Raw genomic sequence first — 23,024 nt, forward strand, 5'->3', positions numbered from 1 at the left:
ACGTGTGATCGTAAGCTTAGCGACAAAAAGTGTGTCACGCCAATTTTTTAAATAAAGTTATCACAGCCTGTATCATAATAACAGAGTGGAGAAACATAATTCAACTTGTCATTTGTGTTCTAAGGTAAATGAACTTTAGCCTGTATGGACTTTGACAAAGAAGAAACAATTATTTAAAACTCTAGATATCAGTGTGGTAACCAACAATATAATTAACATTTGTATATACGTTTCAGTTGTTTTAATATGTTATTTTTAAACAAGCAGACATATGTGCTGCTCTTTGTTTATAGTTGAAATTTATATGACGTTATAAAATCTCACAGTAGCGATTCATTCGGGATCTACAATGCGAAATTACAATATAAGAAGACATAAGCAATAGCGAAAAAAAGGCTTATATACACACAGCTTTAGTGGTAGTGAAAATGTTATAGAGGTCACAACTGCAATATATAATCATGCCGACTGATCTACGAGAGTTTGTTAAACAAGAAGAAGATCTAGAAAGAGAACAGCATCAAGAGAAAAGAGAGGTGAGACAGATAAGACAAGAAGGAACGTTTGAGAGAAGAATGTGAGCATAAAACACAAGCTCAAAAAGAAAAAAGAAATGGAAAGAAAGGAGAAGCTGAAATAGAGAGAATAAGAGCACAAAATGATTCAAGCTTACTCGATGAGAATTTGTTAAACAACAACAAGACCTAAAGAGAATAGTGTCAACAGAAAGAGAAGAGGAGAGACAGAAAGTACAAGAAGAAAGAGAAAGACTGAAAAAATAATGTGAGCATAAAACACAAGTTCAAAGAGAAAGAAAAAAAAAGAGAGAAGGTACTAAAAATAAAGAGAATAAAAATTGAGATCTGCATGCACACTCACAGAAGGAGATCTGCAGGCACAGTCATAGAAGATCTGCAGGCACACTCACAGAAGAAAATCTGCAGGCACAGTCATAGAAGATCTGCAGGCACACTCTCAGAAGGATGGAGAACCTAAGAACAACAATGGGGTCAGAGCCAGATGACCCAAGATGCCCAAATTTGCTGCCTAGAAAGGAAATATAGATACTTTTTTGGAAAATCATGAAAGATTTACCCAAAGTCAGAAGTGAGACAAATGTAACTGGGCAGTCTGTTTTAATTCCCTTCTCACAGAAATATGCCTACGGATATACGCAGACATGACTTCAAGAGATGTCATGAACTATGCCAAGTTGGTGTAGCATTATAAACTTACAGAGGAAAGCTTTTGCCGGAAGTTCAGAAAAGTCACATGTGACACTTGAGAAAATGTACCTCAGTGTTTGGCACGTTAATGGCGATTCTTCATAAGATGGACTGGCATGAACAAGTTTGAAAATAGCTTTGAAGCACTGACGGATCTACTAATACATAAACAGTTCAAGATGATCACGAACGCCATTGATATATCACTGTTCCCAAAGGAGAGAGCACTGAAAAACGTTAATGAAATGACAAAGCTGTTAGCTCTATGTGGAAGCTCATGGAGGAAGTACAACTGGCAAGTCCAAGAATAACTAGTCACAGTCGAAACCAGGAATGACTGACCAGAACCAAGAGGTTCACTGAAGGTAACAAAACGTGTCAAAAGACATAAGGAAGAACAGATGCTATTTCTGCCATAAAATGGGACACATTATGAGTGAGTGTAAATCTGTCACAAAAATGTAGCAAAAATTTCAGTATAAAGCAGCTGGAGCTACCCATAAAGATAATTCTGGCAAGAAATGAGAAAGAGTGACTGTCACCATGGGTTCTGCTTTCAGAGAAACAGAAAGAAAATAACTTGTCAGATTCATCACAACTATGATTGTTGGTAAGCTCAAATTAGTGAATGGGTCAATAATGCCAGTGGTGATCAGAAAATTTGAGAGACAAACAGTGAAAGGTGCAACAAAACACAACATACCAGTAGGTGAAGGCTATATTGGGTATATGAAAGTAAAGGTCCTACAATACACTGGATGCAGTAGCGCAACCGTGAGAATCGGTGTTGTTTCTAATGAACAGATGATAAGCAAGGTACATCTGTGTATACTGACTGATGGGCCATAGGACAGTAAGAAGGATTCCCATAACAAGAATAAAGACGGGCACTCCATACTAGGTGGAAGTGCTTGAGGTCTGTGTAGGAAGGCACCTAGCTCTCAGTCTCTATAACTTGTATATAGATCATCAATAACAAATTATTAACGATCTCTTATAGTGTTAGATCTATACATCAATGTAAAATTTAACAAACATTATCATACTATACTCGGCGTTTGACAATACGACACAAGCATAGAAAAATTCTTGTTTATGCTTACGAAGCTGAAAAACAGCATATAATTATGTATATAGCATTTTATTTCTCTGAACCTGGCATCGCTACATTAGCATTAAAGGCGAATGCCCTAAGTAAACATTTAATCATACAAGTATAATATTAGAATAGAACTAGCTTGAAGTGTTACTACTACAAGTTACGATACACATCTTAAGAACTGAAAATCAATCAAATATATTTTGCATAAAATTTCAGTTCCTTTTATCTTAACGTTTTTAATGTAGTAAAATCATGACTTCAAATTTAATTTGTACAGAAAATGGCTACTAACATATTAAAAAAATTACCTTTTCAAAAATTGATTTCTTATTCTTCCGATTGCGGCATATAATTGTTAAACACTTCTGGCCTTGTGATGAAGTTGATTTTATTGTTTTTAATGTTTGCATTATTAAAAATTATAGGAAAAAAATAAGTGTTCCTTCATAGACTAAAATACAACTAAAAGTTTTATTTATACTATTTAATAGATAAAAATTAAAAAAATTAAAAATTTAAAGAGTTTCCCTTCAATATGGCTACATGCTTTTCGATGATATAATTTATCTAATAGTCTTCCAAGTCTGCGGAGGGGTTATAACGCTACAAATTGGGTTTCATTGTGTAGCTTTATACTTAATAAACAAACAAACGAAATCTGTCTAGTAACTTCCTCTCCATATATATTTAGACATTGAAGTTTCAAATTAGTCAATATTTCTTCTAAAATATTTTCACTTTCTTCTTAGAGGTCTATGAATGATGAGTTATGATTAGAAAAAAAAGAATTGAGGAAAATTTACAAATACCAATGTTATCGTTCGAAGGGCTCTGAAGTTTACCCAAAATAAAATTTTTAATTTTTTTAATTTTTATCTATTAAATAGTATAAATAAAACTTTTAGTTGTATTTTAGTCTATGAAGGAACACTTATTTTTTTCCTATAATTTTTAATTCGTTAGCAAAGTTTCGCACTCGAGGCAGGATACAGCCATTAGAGCATTTACAGAATTGGTTCAAATGTTCGTTTAATTGACCCATTCTCTGTTGTTGTGAATCACGTTGATATGATGTCAACTCTGTTCTTTTTATTTTGAAATGCGTTTCCAAAAGTTTGTATATGACCTAATTAGAATAATCGACATTCGTTATCGTCATCAGAATTAATTTATTAACATTGACTCAATAATCAAATCGAAATACAAAAGTAACAATCACTAAGCACTAAATTTACTAAAACTTAACGGCTACTTCTATTACAACGGTATATCTCCAGATTTACAACGCTAGAATCAGTGGTTCGATTCCCCTCGGTTGATTGAGCAGATAGCCCGCTGTAGCTTTGCTATAAAAAACATATACAAACTAAAACTTAAAAAGAGTTGCTAATATTTTTATTTGTTATTTAGTTTTAAAAGTAACCCATTTAATAATTTTTCATAATAATAACTGAAATTGGTATTTGATTTTGTTTTTACCTTTTAAAATTATCATTTAAATGTTGAAACATCAGTCGGTTCTACTGTTCCTCTCTATTATGACTTTTTTTATTTTGTCTCCTTTTAAGATTCTAATTCGAGGACTATTTCCCACTTCTTTCAAAGTTTGTATTGCATATTTCACAATATTTTGTTTAAATTCATTGAGTTTAAGAAAAAGCACTTTTCTATTGTACAAAAGATTTTTTTTTTACAAAATGATTTCAAAATACATGGTTTTTAAGATCTTTTAGAAAATAGATTTTAGCATACTACCTTCAATTTGTTTCTTTCTTTATTTCTCAATGTTATCTCTTTCTATTTATGTCGAATCTTCGTAACTGTTTTGTTTTCAACGTCTATCACTTGTTGTATTAGTCGTCTGGTTAAATGTTTTAGTTTTGCTTTAGTCTTATACGTTTGGTTATTCCTTCTAGTCACTGCGTATTGCAATCCTTTATTCAACATATTCGCTTGAATTGCTTGATAAACTAACTGTGTCAAAAGTTTTTTTTTTTTTTATTGCATCGTTTCGCTTCGATTGGCGATTTATTTTATTCATCCAGTGTAAGTTGATCATATTTTAGAGTACATCTGACAATAAGTTATTTTTGAAACAAGATTAAATATTTTGCCTTATGTTTTCAAGTCTTAAAACTTTGTTTTTTCATATTTTAATTTAGCATTCAATATTTCCTTAAAATCCTTTGAATTTTACATTTTATGTTAGAAATATAATTTGCTATTATATCTCCATTCTCGCACTTACTTAGTTATTTTCAGACTAGATATTTAGGTCATGATATTTTATTAATGTTCAATCTACAGTAATCAGAAGATCCATTATTTCTGTGTGTTGATTAGAAAAAGTAATTAAATGTGTGTCACCTCGTTTATAGTATTGCAGTAGTGACTTGGAGCGCTTCACTTTTATCAAAATTCATACGATTATTTCTCTTTGAAGAAGAACGCTGCCACAAATATAGTTAAATCAGAGACCAAATAAAAGAAGACATATTTTCTCAGTTTATCGTCCTAACCATAAATCCATGTTGGAGAGCATCTGACCAAAATAATAAACGAAAATGTAAAATAGAAGAGTTCAAGCCGAATATTTTTTCCAATGAAATGCAATATTTCGGCCTTACATGTGGTCATCTTCAGGTACAAACATCAAGATAAATATATCAAACAATAATTTAAACAGGATAAACATTACCCGACATGTAAAGGGTTTTGTAAACTCTTTTCAAAATAAATCATAACGTAGTGTTATACGGCCAATATAACCCGCTGCAGGACACACTGTTATTAACAGGAGTGACAGTTTAGTCATATTCCAACTTCTGTATCTCAGACTGTGGTATCTTGAACTGAAACATATTTTCTGTGTATGTACTCCATTAAACTATTACTTCACAGACACACCTCAGTCAGACTTCTTTTATCCGACAATGGATAAAAGATCCAATGAAAAACGGTTTTCGTCCGTAATTTATATCAAAGTGAAAATTTAACGTAATCTCGAAGATTTTACGTACCGAAATAGTCAGGTACGTGTACATTAATGTAGTCCATTAGGTTTCTCTCAGCATGTTTACTCTCCATTGTTGTTAACCGCGTCAGGGGTCATTGGAAACACAAACAAAGTGAGACACCGCTGATTAACTGAAGTGATAACAACTTGACCTTAAATACAAAACGCTGTGATTGAAATGTAATATAAATTGAACCATGGTTAGTCAGAAAACATTGAGCACGGATTAAGGTTGCAATAGCCTGGGTACAAGAACATTCAGTGACTTAAAATTCTCTTTCAGAATAGAGTATTGAAACACCTACAGTGGTCAATGATATTTGTACAAGCTTACCTTTACATACTTTTCTATCACCTGTAGAAGATGTATCGCCTTACCTGTATCTGTCCCAGTCACTCAGACTTCTTCAGGTTTCATGCTTGATTAACAAATATTCTGTACTCTTATAAGTGATTTTACCATAGCAGTAGTCTACAACTACTCTGTAAACCAACCACATTCCTCGCACTACTGTCTGGTTCTCATACAAAACAGAAACTGTATTCAGTGGGATAGAAATGGAGGCTGGACTGTAAACCATGGCACCTATACAAATAACCAACATTAGATTGGCAACTATACAGTTGTTAACCTTCATTTTATGATAATGGAAATTCATTAGGACTGACATCTTGTTCCCAGGTTTAATTTCTTACAGACCACATGAGTGTTAATTAATGCTTTTGATGCACAGTCTGCTTTTTCGTGTATCATAGCTACATATAGAAATGAAATCGTAAGATGTTCAAAAACATGAGTTTTTTCAGGAACATTTCAATTAGTATGATAGAGAAACATTTTCTCACAACAAGTAAAACATTAGATAAACGAAAATTAATACTGGTATAAAATCCGCCATTGTTTGTGAGTTTCACTTCACACAGAGAATTTCACCTATTCATAAACAACTTAATTTGATCAACTTGAAACGTTCTTAGCTTGTATCAGCAAAATAATATCTCAAATTGTATCTTACAGCTCTTGTATTGCGAGTCTATCATTTTTATCTTATGAAAATGCACTACCTTCCAAACATTTTAGTCCCAAAACTGTGCTTTTATTCTATGATAACGAAAATGAATGGCCTGCTATGTGTTTAAATAATGCTTCACAGACCAACAACCACAGTAAACCCCACACTTCAAGATCTTAAAATACTGATCAAATGCTTTCCTTAACTCCAGTGTTATTTACCAGTTGTTAGAGAATGATTCACTGGTGTTCTACAACACTGATGAATGATTCTGTGCAATGTTCAATGTGTAATAACACCACTCACGTACATCTATAAATATGTATATTATTATACACATGTATTTCCAAAATACAAATCTTTCACACATACTACCCGTCGTAAACAGACCGCCGCTGGTGTCGTGCCTTGTTCCTATGGTAATCAATACGGGCTACCACCGGAATAACTCAGCTAATATATTGCAACGTGCTGCCATCTGTGAGTAGTAAAACACAGCTTCTTTTTAAGCATTTACAAATAAAAAAGTCTAACATAATTTAAATTAAGTAAGACTTTTGAGCTAAACCTTCCCTACTCATGAGTAATATTTGCACTGTCGTTAACTTATATATCAATCCTACTATACAGACAAATCCAATGTAAAAGAAAGACCTAAGACATACACTAAAACTTGATTAACATTCTGTATTGACCGAGAGCGGATCATCTATTGGTTATAACTGTAATATATACACGTTTACACGCGATGAAGGAAGGGATCTTTTGAGCACTTCACAGGTATTTCTGAACTTCACCATTCGCTTAGGTCATGACAATTCTTCAAAAGGTTTTGGGCAGCTACTTTGATGCAGAAAGACGTTCAAAACTTAATGTTCACAACATCCTTTCAACTGAGGTTTCTATTTCCTAACCAACACCTCCAATTAAGCAAACTCTTGATGTTCTAAGCATTACACCTATCAACACCTAGTAACCCTACGTTTACAGTAACAAAGCGTCTATAAGATGACATCGTGTGCGACACTGAACTAGATAACTTACAAAATAAGGGTCGCTGAATCCTTTTTGACCCGTCATTTCCCGATTAAAAACCTAACTTATTTACTATCGAATTGTAGTCTATACATTTTCTCAGCAAGACAATACCAGATAGCTTGAAATGCAAGTACTTTTAATAATTTGTTTCCTAACAAAACGATTGTTCTAGCTACGAAAAATAAGTGGAACTCGTAGAGTTTAGTAATATATTATATGGTGAACATGATTTGGTAGTTAGCAAAGCCAAGATCAACACTTCATATCAATCAGCGACCTTTTAATAAAACGGTTGTTTATTCAACTGTTTTCGCTTGACCTTTTAGCTGGTTGTACCATTTTCGTAGGTGTTAACTGTCGTTTTATCTGAAATACATGAAACTTCTATGAACACTTTTTTGCAGGTTAGCTTTTTAACTGAACACTGCCGATGGTTGAAATGGTTTGAGTTTAAAATATTTCTAAATTTAACTAAATAAACGTATAAACTGCATATCATCCCACATATGAATTGTAAAAACACAGTTGGGTTAAGGATTTCTAAGTAAGCACAAAAACTATTCAATGTTGTTGTTTTTCTGTTCTGTGCCAACCGTGGGCATCAATCCCCGATGTTTAGTTTTATAGCTCCCCAAACTAATTGCTGAGCCACAGAAATAAGATGCACACCTTAATTTCACTCCAAATAAGGCACTTCCGATGGCTTAGCGGTAAGGCTGATAGCTTATAATGCTAAAAATCGTGTTTTGATATCCGCGGTCGGCAGAACACAGATAGTGCATTGTGTTTATTTGTGCTTATGAAGATACTCCTAATAAGCTTTCTTAAGCTCAATGCTGCAATCTGTTGACTAGGTACTGAAATAAGAAACGTCAACAAAAACCATTAAGAGTTGGTTTTATTCTCCTAACGTCAATAATTTACAAAAGCCTTCCACGTTTTAAGGATTAAGAAGACATCATATCTAGTAATGTATCAATCCTATAAGTTAGTACTAAGTACTAAAGCAGTAAAGTGCGTCTTCATGTTCCTTGATCAAATATGACTGACACGTATAACATTTCTATATTTTAAATTTAGGTTTCAACTAAGTTTCTTTATAAGTCATTAATGGAATTTGAAAGAGATATGACTTTTCTTATCTACCTTATAAAAATTGAGAACTTAATTAGTTGTCTAAACCAGTTTTACAAACAACTGTAATTTATTTATTTATTTCACTTCCTATTTACCTTTTATTCATTATTAGAAAAATAGGTCTATTCAAGCTACTATAACGATAGAGCAAGATATTGGTGTAACGTAAACGACCTTAAAGTTACTGATTACACAACTGATTAAGATAAATTTGTTTGTTTCTGATGTCTTTGATATGCTCACCGCAAGTATCGAAACCGGATTTTTAGAGTTATTTATACACTCTGAGGCCTGCCGATGAGACACTAGTAAGCTCGAGAAAGCCCGATTAAAAGCTATACTTCATAGTGAGATATGTGTAATATCTCATTAATATTAACATGAAAACATTTTAAGCGTATACGTAGTGATGAAGATTTGCATTTCTATAGTAGTATTGTAATTTAGTGTAGTGAGTGATATGGTGTGTAATCTTCCACAGCATAACGTAAAGCCACCTGAGGGCAAGATGAGCTAAAAAAAATACCAATTAAAAGACAAGATCCATAACAAGAAAGATTTATTATAAATACATTAGCATGAGAATAACGGTTTGTGTACTTGCATACTGATATTGAAGAAGATGGAATTCATTAGAATATCTTCAGATATTATTAGTGAACTTGTTAACATATTAACTTGTTAAACTGCACTACATTTTCATTTCTAGCGTAGTATTGTAGTGTAGAGCATATTGTAGTGGGTAATTTTTCATAATGTAATGTGTTACAAAGTGGTATACCCACACAATAGTGATTGAGACACCATTTTTATTAACAAATCACCTGATAACAACTGGTATGGTAAGAACTGGATTAAAGTGGTGAAGTATAATATTTATTAGTTTTTCTTTATGTCACGACACATCATGATCAGAATAAGAAGTTTTTAACACCATATAATATAGATTATTGCTTTATTGAAATACTTTGTTCTTCATATGAAACAGTAAGCCAGTGTATCTGATCCTGGGGCAGGACAAGAAACTGAAGCTTCCACGTGGAGTAGATTACCTTGATAATTATTAACAATAACCTCCGAATGAAAATAAATGTGTTGATAATGTATTAACTGCGCTATATTTGCTATATTCGTTGCCGTAGAGAACTTTTACCCAATACTAGAAATCTTCAGACCAGTTGGTTGAGAAACTATTTATATTTTGGAAAAATCCTTTAACAACAACTTTCACCGTATGAACCATAATTGTTTCGCACAGGGATAGATTTTTTTGTGTAATAGTGTAACGGAAAAATGTTTATAGTTTCATATTGAGCGCAACCTGTCCTTCTGTGATTGGTTACAAAAAAAAACCTGTTTTAAAATCTGACAGTTTGTACGAATTAAAATATATTTGTTCACTAAGTTGTGAATGACTTAGTTTTTATGATAATTGAATATTACAATGTTGTGACTGATTATTGTAATATTATAGTTAACTATTGTTTCATTTGAATTCTAATATTCAAAATTTGGTAGCATTCTCTTTTTCATTTATACAAACTCTGGCAGGTACAATTCATGATTACATACAGAAAGTGAAGCCTCGTATGTGTGTGTGTGTGATGTTGTTATCCGTAAGCCATAAGTCCCAAATGTACTTTACTAAAACTTAATTTACACTTTAACAGTTTGTAAGATTGACACCTAGAAAACAGAATTCTGTCGAAATATAGATTTTTAAACACTTAAAAAAGCAGCTAGTACAAAAGGAACAAGAAGTCTGTTTGTTTGATAAACAGGAAGAAAAATATATTTTACAACTTTTATTCAAATTAACAACTTAAACATGGAAAGTTCTGTTTAATAAGCTTACAATGCCTCGTTATTTATCAGAGAATATGCCGGATAAAATAGGACTTTCCATTTGAACTTTCCTTTGTAAACGTCGCAACATATTATCAGGATATGGCGCTTAGGAAAGGACTTCCCATCTTTAGATCGTTGTTTTAACATGTAGCCAGACACTAACGTGTTGCATGAAAAATGCCGGAGACAATAGCTTTCCATATGAACTTCAATGTAATGATAAGAAACCATACATTATACTTTACAAAAGATATGCCGGTGAAGGAAGAGCTTTCTGTCTGACTTTCCTTACTGTAATATGTAACCAGACACTACTACATCGCTAGGTATATCCTCAACCAAAGTGACGAAAGTAACAAATACATTATGCGAAAATATCCACCGTATATCTGCATCATGTTTTTTCGGATAGACTTATGTATATTGTTTCAAACATGCCTTAATTCAAAACGTTGTATCTCTTTATTTTTATCGAAGTGCTTTACAACGTTTTCGAGTGTCCTGTTTTATTAAGTGTGATTCTATAGTAGATACGTTACCTTATTCATTGTTAAATACGGTTTAAATGTCAAAAGCTGACGAAATATTCGAAAACCAATAATATGACTGAAATTTACGATAAAACCTCTCTAACTGCACAGTTGTTCATTGTTAATTATGTTTTCACTATTATCTTTTAATCATGTAATCGCAGTCACTAATTCTTGTAAACGTTCATAACTTTCATTATTCTGTGTATTTGAAGGTAAGATGGACCTAATATTTTTCAGTTTATTCATTACTTGTCTACAATGGCCGATGCCCTTATCAAGTTACTTATCAAACATGAAAAAATAACAAAATATATTACATTTGATACCTAGTAAATAAAAGTTAAGGAAGCATTTTGTTAACGAAAGTTTCTCTGTTTTTCCTCTTATGTTGTTACAATGTCATATTTTTAAATTGGGACTGAAAAGATGTTCATGACATTTTTGCGATTCTATATGATACTTTAAAATAACAACGAAATCAAAACACTCATATGTTCGTTTTGTTATATATTATAATTTATTCCGGACAGTTGATTATGTTACGTATTATAATTTATCTCGTATGACTCTCCGATTTATTATTTTACGTACGTTCCATATTACAATTTGAAATAACCGGAAATTTGAATTTGAATTGAATTTAGATTAAGCTAATTAAATGTCGGATGTATTAAATTTATCATACTTGCCAACAGATTGATACACACAATTTTTGTTCCAAGCTGGGACAGGGGTAAGTCTACAGATTTACAACACTAAAATCAAGGGACACAACAGATAGACCGATTTGACTTTGGTATAAGAAAATCACAAACACGCACAATTTTCTTCCTTAACAAAAATATATTTTAATGTACAAAGAGCAATACACTTTATATTAATGGTTATTAGATATAGTTATTACAAATAATTATTTGTATAAAAAAGGTTTCAAACTCATAAACAATATTATGAGTTAATATCTGTTTTCTTATATCAAACCCACATTGGGCTATCTGCTGAGTCCACCGAGGGGAAAAACAATATTGAGTCTTTTATCTGGTGTGGAATTGAATATTGTATTGACTGTCCAGGTCCACGACGAGCGGATTAATTCCAAGTTGATATTGTTACACTTCTCTTAAGCTTGCTAGCTAGCTCTGTATTCTTGGCTAGCCTCACACTGTTTTCAAGCTGATTTTTGTCAGCGAAGATATTTAATTTCCTCGTAGAAAATACTAGCCTCTGAAGTTAATTCATTAAAATTGAACTAGTTGAAATGCTAGAAATTTATAAATGTTCCTGTTAAAATATCTGTAGTTTTTCCAATTAATAAGCATTCATCACAATTATAGCTTCCTTGGCTACTACCTGAAGTGGCCCAACAATATTCTAGTACTGTCTAACCACGTCTTGCGATACTAGCTTTTATACTCATTAGGCAAAGTTCCAGAAAGTTTAGCTGGCAACAATTCTGTCAATCACTAGTATTTTACATACATTGTGCATTATTGATTCTTACGTTCTGCAATCTTTTAAAGATTTAGAGAACAGATGTGACTTGAGCAATACATATTTAACAATATACGTTACACGCATTAAACTAAAACAAACTTAGATATTAAAATAAATGTAAACAGTAAATATGTTACAGTTTAAAAATAGCTTCACTTGTAATTCGAGAAGGCCACACGTTGCATTAAATACGAGGGCTGTTCAAAAAATACGCGGACTGACGTCATAAAACAAAATGTACTTTATTTAGAAGTTACATGTCTGGGACCCCTTCAAAGTACTCTCCTCCCAACGCACACACTTATCCCAACGGTGTTTCCACTTGTTGAAACAGTCCTGGTACGCTTCTTTTGTAATGTCCTCCAGCTCCTTCGTCGCATTTGCCTTAATCTCGGGAATCGTCTCAAATCTTCTTTCTTTCAAGGGTCTTTTGAGTTTGGGGAACAAGAAAAAATCGCAAGGAGCAAGGTCAGGTGAGTAGGGGGGGAAGAACAGTGATCGAGTGTTTGGCCAAAAACTCACAAGTTCTGAGGGCTGAATTTCGCAGCAACGCGGTGCATCTTCAATTTTTTCGGTCAAAATCTCGTAACAAGATCCAACTGATATCCCACACTCTTCAGCAAGCTCTCTGACAGTCAGATGTCAATTTGCCCGCACCAGGGTGTTGATTTTGTCGACGTGTGGGTCGTCAGTTGACGTGGAAGGACGTCCAGGACGCTCATCATCTTCAATGGACTGTCGACCATCCTTAAAACGTTCATGCCACTTGAAACATGCCGTACGATTCCTAGCAACGTCACCGTAAGCCGTGTTAAGCATAGCAAAAGTCTCAGTCGCAGATTTTCCAAGTTTAACACAAAATTTCACAGCAAGTCGTTGCTCCTTCAGGTCATTCATTCTGAAATCCGCCAAACGAAAAAATCGCACTTCACTTAAAACCGCGTAGCTAATACACAAATGAAGATATCTGCAATCGGGAAATGGCGTCGTAATCAGCTGATCTGTGTGAACCTAGCGACACCAAGCGGATTCCCCTGGAACCAACTGGAGCCGCGCAATTCAAACAGTCCGCGTATTTTTTGAACAGCCCTCGTAATATGCATTCAAAATAAATTATTATTCAGAATTTTTGTTGTTCTAATTTTTCTTATTTATTTATTTAGGTTTGTTTGTTCGTTTTTTTATTAAGCACAAAGCTCCACAAAGGGCTATCTGTGCTCTGCCCATCACTGGTATTTAGTGTGTTTTGTGCGTTTTTCTTATAGCAAAGCCACATCAGTAATGTCGAGAAAATCCACTTGTAGAGAAATATATGTAAAAACGGCTCGTTTGGGTTGAGAAAATATTTTACGTAGAGGAGCAAACAAAGTTTCGACCTTCTTCGGTCATCCTCAGGTTCACAAAGAAAGAGGTAACTCAACGGAAGCTGACCACATGTTTGAAAGAAGTTCGTGTAACTGAGTGTCGGAATGTAGAGGGCGGTGTTAGATGTTTAGATATATAATTTTATATTATTTATTTTATTATTTTTAATATAGATATAAAAGTTCTTTTGTATTGGTTTATTTTGGGTTTAAGTTGAAGTATAAGTGAGGCTTCTTTAATTTTGCGTTTGTTTATGTTTGTTTCTTTATTTAGTATTTGAGTGTTTTCTATGGTTATGTTGTGTTTATTTGACTTGCAGTATTCGAAAACGTGTGAAGGTAACTTTTTATGTTCTTTGAATCTGGTTTCCATTTTTCTACTTGTTTCTCCAATATAGAAGTCGTGGCAGTTATCACATTGTATTTTATAAATAATGTTGGTGTGGTGTTTGTCAGTGTAGTTTTTACATAGTATAGACCTTAGTTTTGTGCCTGGTTTTTGAATAAATTTGGTATTAACTGGAATGTCATATTTTGTTATTAGTGAACCTGACGATGACCGAAGAAGGTCGAAACGTTGTTCGCTCCGCCACGTAAAATATTTTCTCAACCCAAACAAGCTGTTTTTACATATATAAAGCCACATCAGGCTATCTGCTGAGCCCACCGAGAGGAATCGAACCCCTAATTTTAGCATTGTAAATCCATAGACTTACCGCTGTACTAGCGGGGAGCAAACCGGTATCGAAACCCGGTATAAGCAGTATAATGTGATATTCCATCGCATGGAAGTATTTCGAATCCGAAGACTTACGCATCACTCACCGTATGTTTGTTTGTTTTTTTTAATTTTGCACAAAGATACTCGAGGGCTATCTGTGCTAGCCGTCCCTAATTTAGCAGTGTAAGACTAGAGGGAAGGCAGCTAGTCATCACCACCCACCGCCAACTCTTGGGCTACTCTTTTACCAACGAATAGTAGGATTGACCGTCACATTATAATGCCCCCACGGCTGAAAGGGCGGGCATGTTTGATCCTCAGATTACGAGTCTCACGCCTTAAGACGCTTAGCCATGCCAGGCTTCTCACCGTAGGACACCATTAAGAGCAAGAAAATTCAATTCACTTAACCGAAAGGTAAAGTGACTCTATATCCTCAACGAACCTTTTTCGAAAGAAACGGTTTAACAGCATATTGAAAATTATGTATCAAACTTTATAAGTTTTTAACAACTGAAATTTACGACACATTACTGACAATAGTTTGATTATCTTGTTTCCTTTTGAAAATCAGAATAGATTGGAAACGTCTCCAAACTCTGATAAGTTTGTAACATTTATCTTTCAGCCTGTTCCACTTTCTTTGAATTCATGTTAAAGAATTTTCCTAGTGAAATCTAAGTACTTTTATTCCAAAATTCAGCCATATAAAGCCTAATTTATTTTATACGTGTGTTTTCCAATCATCAATCCGTAAACTAAGGGACGTTTCTTAACTAAATTTGACCCGGAATAGCTTCAAATTTCTTCATTGTGTTTTAAATAAAATTAAATTCTGTCTCCTATCTAATGGAAATATTCATATGGTCAGCATAAGGTCAGAATTGAAAATCATCTTAACAAAACCAGTTTTCTCCCTTAAATTACAAAGTAAATATTCTATAGCTGGTTTAAATTACAAAGTAAAGATTCTATAGCTGATTTAAATTACAAAGTAAAGATTATATAACTTGTTTAAATTACAAAATAAAGATTCTATAGCTTGTTTAAATTACAAAGTAAAGATTCTATATCTGGTTTAAATTACAAAATAAAGATTCTATAGCTGGTTTAAATTACAAAGTAAAAATTCTATAGTTGGTTTAAATTACAAAATAAAGATTCTATAGCTTGTTTAAATTACAAAGTAAAAAATTCTATAACTTGTTTAAATTACAAAGTAAAACTTTTATAGCTGATTTAAATTACAAAATAAAGATTCTATAGCTGGTTTTAAATTACAAAGTAAAGATTCTATAGTTGGTTTAAATTACAAAATAAAGATTCTATAGCTGGTTTTAAATCACAAAGTAAAGATTCTATAGTTGGTTTAAATTACAAAGTAAAGTTCTATAGCTGGTTTAAATAAAATGTTACTGATCTCATTACATTTTGAATCCCTTATGAAAGAAATAATTCAATTTAAAACCGATTGATGAACTACATAGAAAATAATATTTTTAAACGTTGTATCAACCGCTCTTACAGCAGTCTCACTAGAAAAACAAATTTTCTGAGTTGCGTTCTAAAATGGCCAGATGGTTAAGGCATTCGACTAGTAATCCGAGGGTCGTGGGTTCGAATTCCTGTCATACCAAACATGCTCGTCCTCTCAGCCATGGTAGTGTTATAATGTGACAGTCAATCCCTTTATTCGTTGGTTAAAGAGTAGCCCAAGAGTTGGCAGTGGGTGTTGATGACTAGCTGTCTTCCCTTTAGTGTTACACTGCTAAATTAGGGACGGGTAGCGCAGATAGTCCTCGAGTAGCTTTGCGCAAAATTCAATACAAACAAACCAAACCGTTCTTGAACAGTTATTGTTTATTCGGTTGGATTCTTTAATTACATAATGGCTAAACATTCGTTACCTTAGTTTACCAGGTTTATTACGCCACATGTAACATATATGTTACCATAAATACACGGATCTGAAATACAGTAAGTTTGATCTCGTGTATCAATTGGCTCATAAGTGGTTTCGTTACATTTGTTACGGATTTATGGAAGTAATACTAGTTGCTAGGTTTTAACTCTGTCACATCACTTGTTTAGGTATTAACTCTGTTTCTGTTTTGTGTTTTTTTAATAATTCTACAACATTCAAGTATCTCCAAAGGCTCATAAAAAACATCAAGCAGGGAAATACCAGCCCCCATTATGGTAGTAAAATTTCAAATTAATAAGATAATATTTCCTGAAAACAAGAATCGTGGTACTGGGGTTCATCTTCCAGTGAAACAATAACCCTAAGCATACGGTAAATATGATAGAACGACCTACTGACGGTAAAGAGACTCATGACCATAACTTAATTTGACTGTATTTGAACATTTTTGAGGCTTTGTGGGCTTCTATAAAACCAGAGAAGATCAAGAAATGGCCAGGTAACGTGTATGAAATGTAAGATGTAACACAGTGCAATTTGCACAGCCCCCACCCCAATGGTACGGTGGTAAGTCTGCGGATTCATAACGCTTGAAATTGAGTTTCGACGACCGTGGTGGGCAGAACACAGATAGGACATAGTTCAGTTTTGTGGTTAACTACAAACAAACAAACATTTGGAACAATATTACACAGTAGTATCTCGAGAAACTGTATAACAAAATGTAAATAAGAGACTGCACACAAAATAATGCTTCATTGTACAACGAAAGATTTTTCTTTCGTAGTTGCTTTAATAATTACTGTCTACACATACGTATATAAGGAAATTTTTGGCACATTAAACTGTACATATAAAGAGATCTGTAATGTCACTCTCTCTATACGGAAACATTTATCAGATTAAACTGCGTATCGGAGAATGTTAAGTAGGCTTACGTTATGTCCAAGACAACATTTGACCAGTCATAATGTGGATATGGAAATATCTGATACACCATGACTTAGTTGGAACCCTTACACAATTTATGTGTGTGAAAACAAAATTTTCAGAATTTGTTATCTAAGTAGCAGTTTGAAAGTAGCTTTGTGTATCTTGGTGATACATTTTAATTTTAAAAATGCGTTTATTTGACAGTTGTAAACAATCATATTTTAATTTTTACTTGAATATATTTGAAAAATATTACATTACCGTAGCTCTTGATAATGTATAATAAACCATTCGTTAAAACTTGCAGAAATGTTTATACTTTCGTTTGCCGTATAAATGTCACAGTTAAAACACTTTCGAATTGTTCCACACAATAATTAATACATTTTACATGCTTTAGCTTCTCGCAAGTATACTTCAGCATGCAATCAAGTGATTACCAGTAAATGCACTTAGCACAAGTCAACTAGAAATATTAATATTTCTAAAGTTTTAATTACGTGTTTTTAAGATGTATATGAAAGTAATATTGATTTAAGTGTAAAAAAACAATTATGTACTTTAAAAGTGTACATATCTGTATAGGTTAAGCAGTTAGAGTGAAAGAAAAAATATTCGTAGAGAAATTATATTCGAAGAATTGACACTTAAAAAGCCCAATAACGCGTCGACAAAATCTAGCACTAAACCTTTTTTACAACACATGGTAATGTGAATCTGGATTTCTGTGGAATACTCATACAAACATTAAATCATACTGTGTTCCTTCATCTCGCACCTTGGATGAAACTAACTTGTAGGAAAACAATAATTTCAACGATATTATTAAGTAAAAAAGCTTCTTGGAAATATTTCTATGAGAATTTTAATTCAGAATTCGATTACCAATTCCTTTGAAATTTCTATATAAGTGAAACTGTTTCACTTGCATGTCTTGTTCAAAACCGAGAATTTGTAGAAGCAGAGCTTTCTAGCTTAGGTCGCTACTGTAAAGTACTATTAACCTTACATTGAGAAGGTATACAACAGAATACTCTGTATAGCATTATTAACCTTACATTAAGGAGGTATACAGCAAAATACGCTGTACAGTATTATTAACCTTACCTTAAGGAGATATACAACAGAATACACTGTATAGTATTATTAATTTAATGTTAAGGTATACAACAGAATTTAGACAACTTCTTCACTTTAGGAGTTTTATTTTAAACACCTGTTTATATAGGATGTCCGAAAAGTCTGTGATGTAGGATTAACTCACTCTTTGACAATGAATTATACAGTCAGTATGTCAAAGCTAGAAAAACTGCAAATCACCTACAATTCCAAACTTTTCGGACAGCCTCAGTATATACATGAGGTGGTAGAGTTAGTGTTATACCATGTTTTCATTAAAGGAACTTGCAACAGTATGGACCGACTTGTGGACATCGAAATACTACTCCTCATCTTCTTCTCTGCAATAGTTTATGTCTCAACAGCCAGGACACGACTTCCTGTATACCAAACAGGTACCGGTGATAAAGCCTTATCCGACTCTACAATAAAGCAAGACCTTTATGTGGCAAGTCTGAAAGACTGTATCCACGAATGTGTCTCCATAAACTGCAAAATATTTTCCTTACAGGCTGGGACACCAGCAACTAATAATCTACTCACCTGCCAGGTCATGGAAAGATTTCACACGTGGAGTGGAAATTTGTTGCAAGATAACACCAACTTTCAAGTATACCAGGTGAGTTGAGTGAAATACAATGTTGTTCCTATGTCCCTAGTCTTAATCTTTATCACAAAGATTCTATGTTTCTTGTCCTAACCTTATTCATAATAGCTTGTTTGTTTGTTTTTGGATTTCGCGAAAAGCTACACGAGGGATATCTGCACTAGCCGTCCCTAATTTTGAAGTGTAAGACTTGAGGGAAGGCAACTAGTCATCATCACCCACCGCCAACTCTTGGGCTACTCTTTTACCAACGAATAGTGGGATTGACTGTCACATTATAACGCCCCCACTGCTGAAAGAGCGATCATGTTTGGTGCGACGGGAATTCAAACCCGCGACTCTCAGATTACGAGCCTGTCATAATGGTATTTCTTGAATACAGCTTCTTATTCAAATCATGATTTACTGATGCTTTGTCTTAGGAAGAAGTTTCAAAAGGCATCAATAAAAATAAGTTATAAAACTGTATCTTACGTGCACGATTTAAGAGAACTGTAGGAATATATGAGCTTTACCCTCAAAAGCACCATTTATATGTTACTTAAGACTAAAGATAAGTCGGTTTTTAGTTGTACACATTTCACTTGGCAATTCCTATAGAACTGTTGATTTGGTTGTCACTATACAGTATATGGTTTGATAACTCATTGTACAGCACTTGATCTGTCATATCTCTTTACTGCAGCTTAACAAGGCTCTACACAAGGGTTCCGCATGGCCAGTTAGATAAGGCGCTTGACTCGTAATCTGAGGGTCGCGGGTTCGAATCCCCGTCGCACCAAGCATGCTCGACCTTTCAGCCGTGGGGGCGTTATAAGTTTTGGTCAATCCCACTATTCGTTGGTAAAAGAGTAGCCCAAGAGTTGGCGGTGGGTGGTGATGACTAGTTGCCTTCCCTCTACTAAATTAGGGTCGGCTAACGCAGATAGCCCTCGAGTAGCGTTGCGCGAAATTCAAACCAAACCCTTCGCAGTACTTGGTTTGTACTGTACAATACTTGACTTTTTAAGATCCTGTACAGTACTTGATCTGACGGATCCCTGTTCTATATTTTGACAAGTCACTATCCAATATTTTATTTAGTAACTTTCTTTACAGTGTTCAATTAATACTAAAACTTCCAATCGGATCAAGTGTGTACTCAAAGCGAAACTAACAATTAACCTGGCCATCAGTATAGCTAATTAAATCTAATCAAAAAGATGCGGCCAAACAATGATTGAGCGTGCGACTTAAAGGAATGAAATTAAAATTAGTGGCCTAATTTGTTGACACACTTATAACATTTATAATAATTTTTACACCAAGTATTCATTCATTAATTAAACAGGCTGCGTTTATTGTTCAACTTGGAGCATGATGCTGAATAAAACAAAATCTCTCTATGCTTTTTGTAATACCCTGTATAATATTTAATTTCTTTTGTAATATTTAATTTTGACACCTCTGTCCATAATGTTTAACTTTCTAATTTGTTATTCAAAATTTATTGCAGTGAATGTGGGTGTTTAATATTTGATTTGGTGAATGTGTTTGATATCTCACGTGGTGAATGTGAGTGTTGTATGTTTTACTTGAGAAACATGATTGTTCATCATTTTAAATAGATATTTTTAAAGGCAGTGTTTGACTGTATGTTCCAAACTTGTTACATCTGTTGCCCATAACTATACGTATCAATTTTACTTTTTAGAAGTTGTCAAAGAAATGAAAGTGTTTATTATTCATTGAAATTTTCCGTCTTCAGCACTTACATGTCGTGATGTTTTCAGAAACAGTGGGATATATATGTATTTTTGATAAATATGCCACATAAGATAGCGCAACAATAGTTGCTAGAATACAACCACTAAAAAATGGTTCGGTAATGTGTATAATGTAGAAGGCGTTTCACAAATAAAATACCTACTTTACAAATCTGTGCATCAGTATAAAGTAAAAAGAAAAGGGTGTGAAACTTCAATTTAGTCTAATGGGTTGACTGTGCAACGACGTGTACTTTTAGTCAACAACTAAATTAATTGTTCTCAAAATTTAATGAATTTCTTAATTACACCTGTTTCATTATACTTTCGTCTAAAGGAGTACAATTGTTTACGGTATAGTTTAATGACAAGTCTTCTTTATGTATTTTACTTAGCGCTTACCAAAATGGAATTTCAAGAACCAGGTAACTTGTTTTTGTGTTTTTCCTAATATCATATAGAGACTATGCAGGATAGTAAGGTAGAGAGATACAAAATCATCACCTTGTGGTAGCATCTTTCGAATAACTCACAATGTGTAAGCCGTAATTATTGCTGTTTTGTCAGAGACTAATTATGTGTAATTGAAATAAAAAATACCATCATATAGCAAAATGATTGAAACTTAAAGTAAGAAAAGTAAATATTGATGAAATTCTGGAATATGCATGGATATTATTATAAAATGTTTTATTTATAAGTATATAAACAATTACGTGTAAAAATAAAAAAACATGTACTTTTAGTAACAAAAATAAAAAATATTTTACTTATCACCATTATTCCATATAACTTCTACGTGTGTTTAAAACTTGATAAATGTGTTGTGTTTTCTTTCATTAGCTTCCTTTTAAAAGTGCTTATCCACGTGCTGGCCTCCCGGTAAGATGCTTCCTCATATGTTATTATCCATATAAATATATATGTACATTTCATTAAATATAGTAATATTTTACAAAAATACAAAAGTACGACAAGTACATGTTTTCTTTACAATTATCTAACTGTACAACAAACATAATAAAAATAAAACTTGGACTCTTGATTGTTTGTTTTTGAATTTCCCACAAAGCTACACGAGGTCTATCTACGCTAGCCGTCCCTAATTTAGCAGTGTAAGACTAGAGGGAAGGCAGCTAGTCATCACCACCCACCGCCAACTCTTTTACCAACGAATAGTGGGATTGACCGTAACATTATAACGGCCCCACGGCTGAAAGAGCGAGCATGCTTGGCGCGGTGGGGAAGCGAACCCGCGCCCCTCAGATTAGGAATCGCACGCCTTAACACGCTTGGCCATGCCGGGCCTAGACTCTTGAACAAAAGTATTTTAAGTATTATAATGAAATGTTTTATATGAATATTTTATAGAAGTTCTCTTCTTTAGGAAGTTTCTTGAGAAATTACACTTGTACAATTAATTTGTATCAAATATCAGAACATATAATCATGAATTAGCAGGGTTTTAGTTTATCACAGCGAGTAGTAATAAATATATCAGCCTGAACAGCTTTGAATTTTTGGAAAAATTACGACCTTTAAATTTTAGATATGTTCGTTACATATAAAAATTTTACTTATTGATGTATTTCAGAGAAGAAAAAAAAAACCTTAATCTTTATTCCAATTTTCTTTACATGGATGAGAGTTCCACTGATTTCCCCAGGGTGTTTGAGGGAGAAATACTTGGTTTATCTACTAAATTACATTTCGATAAAATAGATGGAGTAGGCTAATTTGTTTTATTTCTGTTTGTTGTTCTTTGTTATTGGTTGTGATGGTGTGTGTTGTTATGAAAACCAATAGTTGGAATAATTCCCTAAGGATTTCTATTAATTTGCAATAACATATGTGTTAATGACATATTTATTATTTTGAAAACTAGAATCCAACTAATAAGGTTTTTAAAGTTTTAAATCGTAAGCCTAACATTATTCTATTTACGGTAAAATATGAGGAGGAAAAATAATCATTTTTGGCTAGACTGTTTCATGAAAAAGACCACTGGTTTCTAGCTCCATTACAGTAATTGCATTCCAGGTTTATCTAAGGAAAATATAATTAAAATATGAGTTCAGAGAGTATTTAAAATTTGCAGTACTTTTTCACTGATAAAAAATGAAAAAATAACAAAGCATGACTGATGCAAAATGATTTTTCACAAACCATCATTCAAGTCAAATTCAATTAAAAATATTGTTAAA

The 23,024-nt window shown here is 33.3% G+C and overlaps 1 protein-coding gene across 1 annotated transcript in view; it reads left to right on the forward strand.

Moving 5' to 3' along the window:
• Positions 1-461: 461 nt before the first annotated feature.
• LOC143227438 (uncharacterized) overlaps positions 462-23,024 on the forward strand; it is a 30,312-nt gene continuing 7,749 nt past the window's right edge. Inside the window, exons 1-4 of the mRNA XM_076458884.1 lie at positions 462-536; positions 18,578-19,087; positions 21,216-21,245; positions 21,664-21,702. Coding sequence (XP_076314999.1) covers positions 462-536; positions 18,578-19,087; positions 21,216-21,245; positions 21,664-21,702 — 654 coding nt within the window. The remainder of the gene's footprint in view (positions 537-18,577; positions 19,088-21,215; positions 21,246-21,663; positions 21,703-23,024) is intronic.

This window comes from Tachypleus tridentatus, chromosome 9, assembly GCF_004210375.1.
Source record: "Tachypleus tridentatus isolate NWPU-2018 chromosome 9, ASM421037v1, whole genome shotgun sequence".
Classification (NCBI taxonomy): domain Eukaryota; kingdom Metazoa; phylum Arthropoda; class Merostomata; order Xiphosura; family Limulidae; genus Tachypleus; species Tachypleus tridentatus.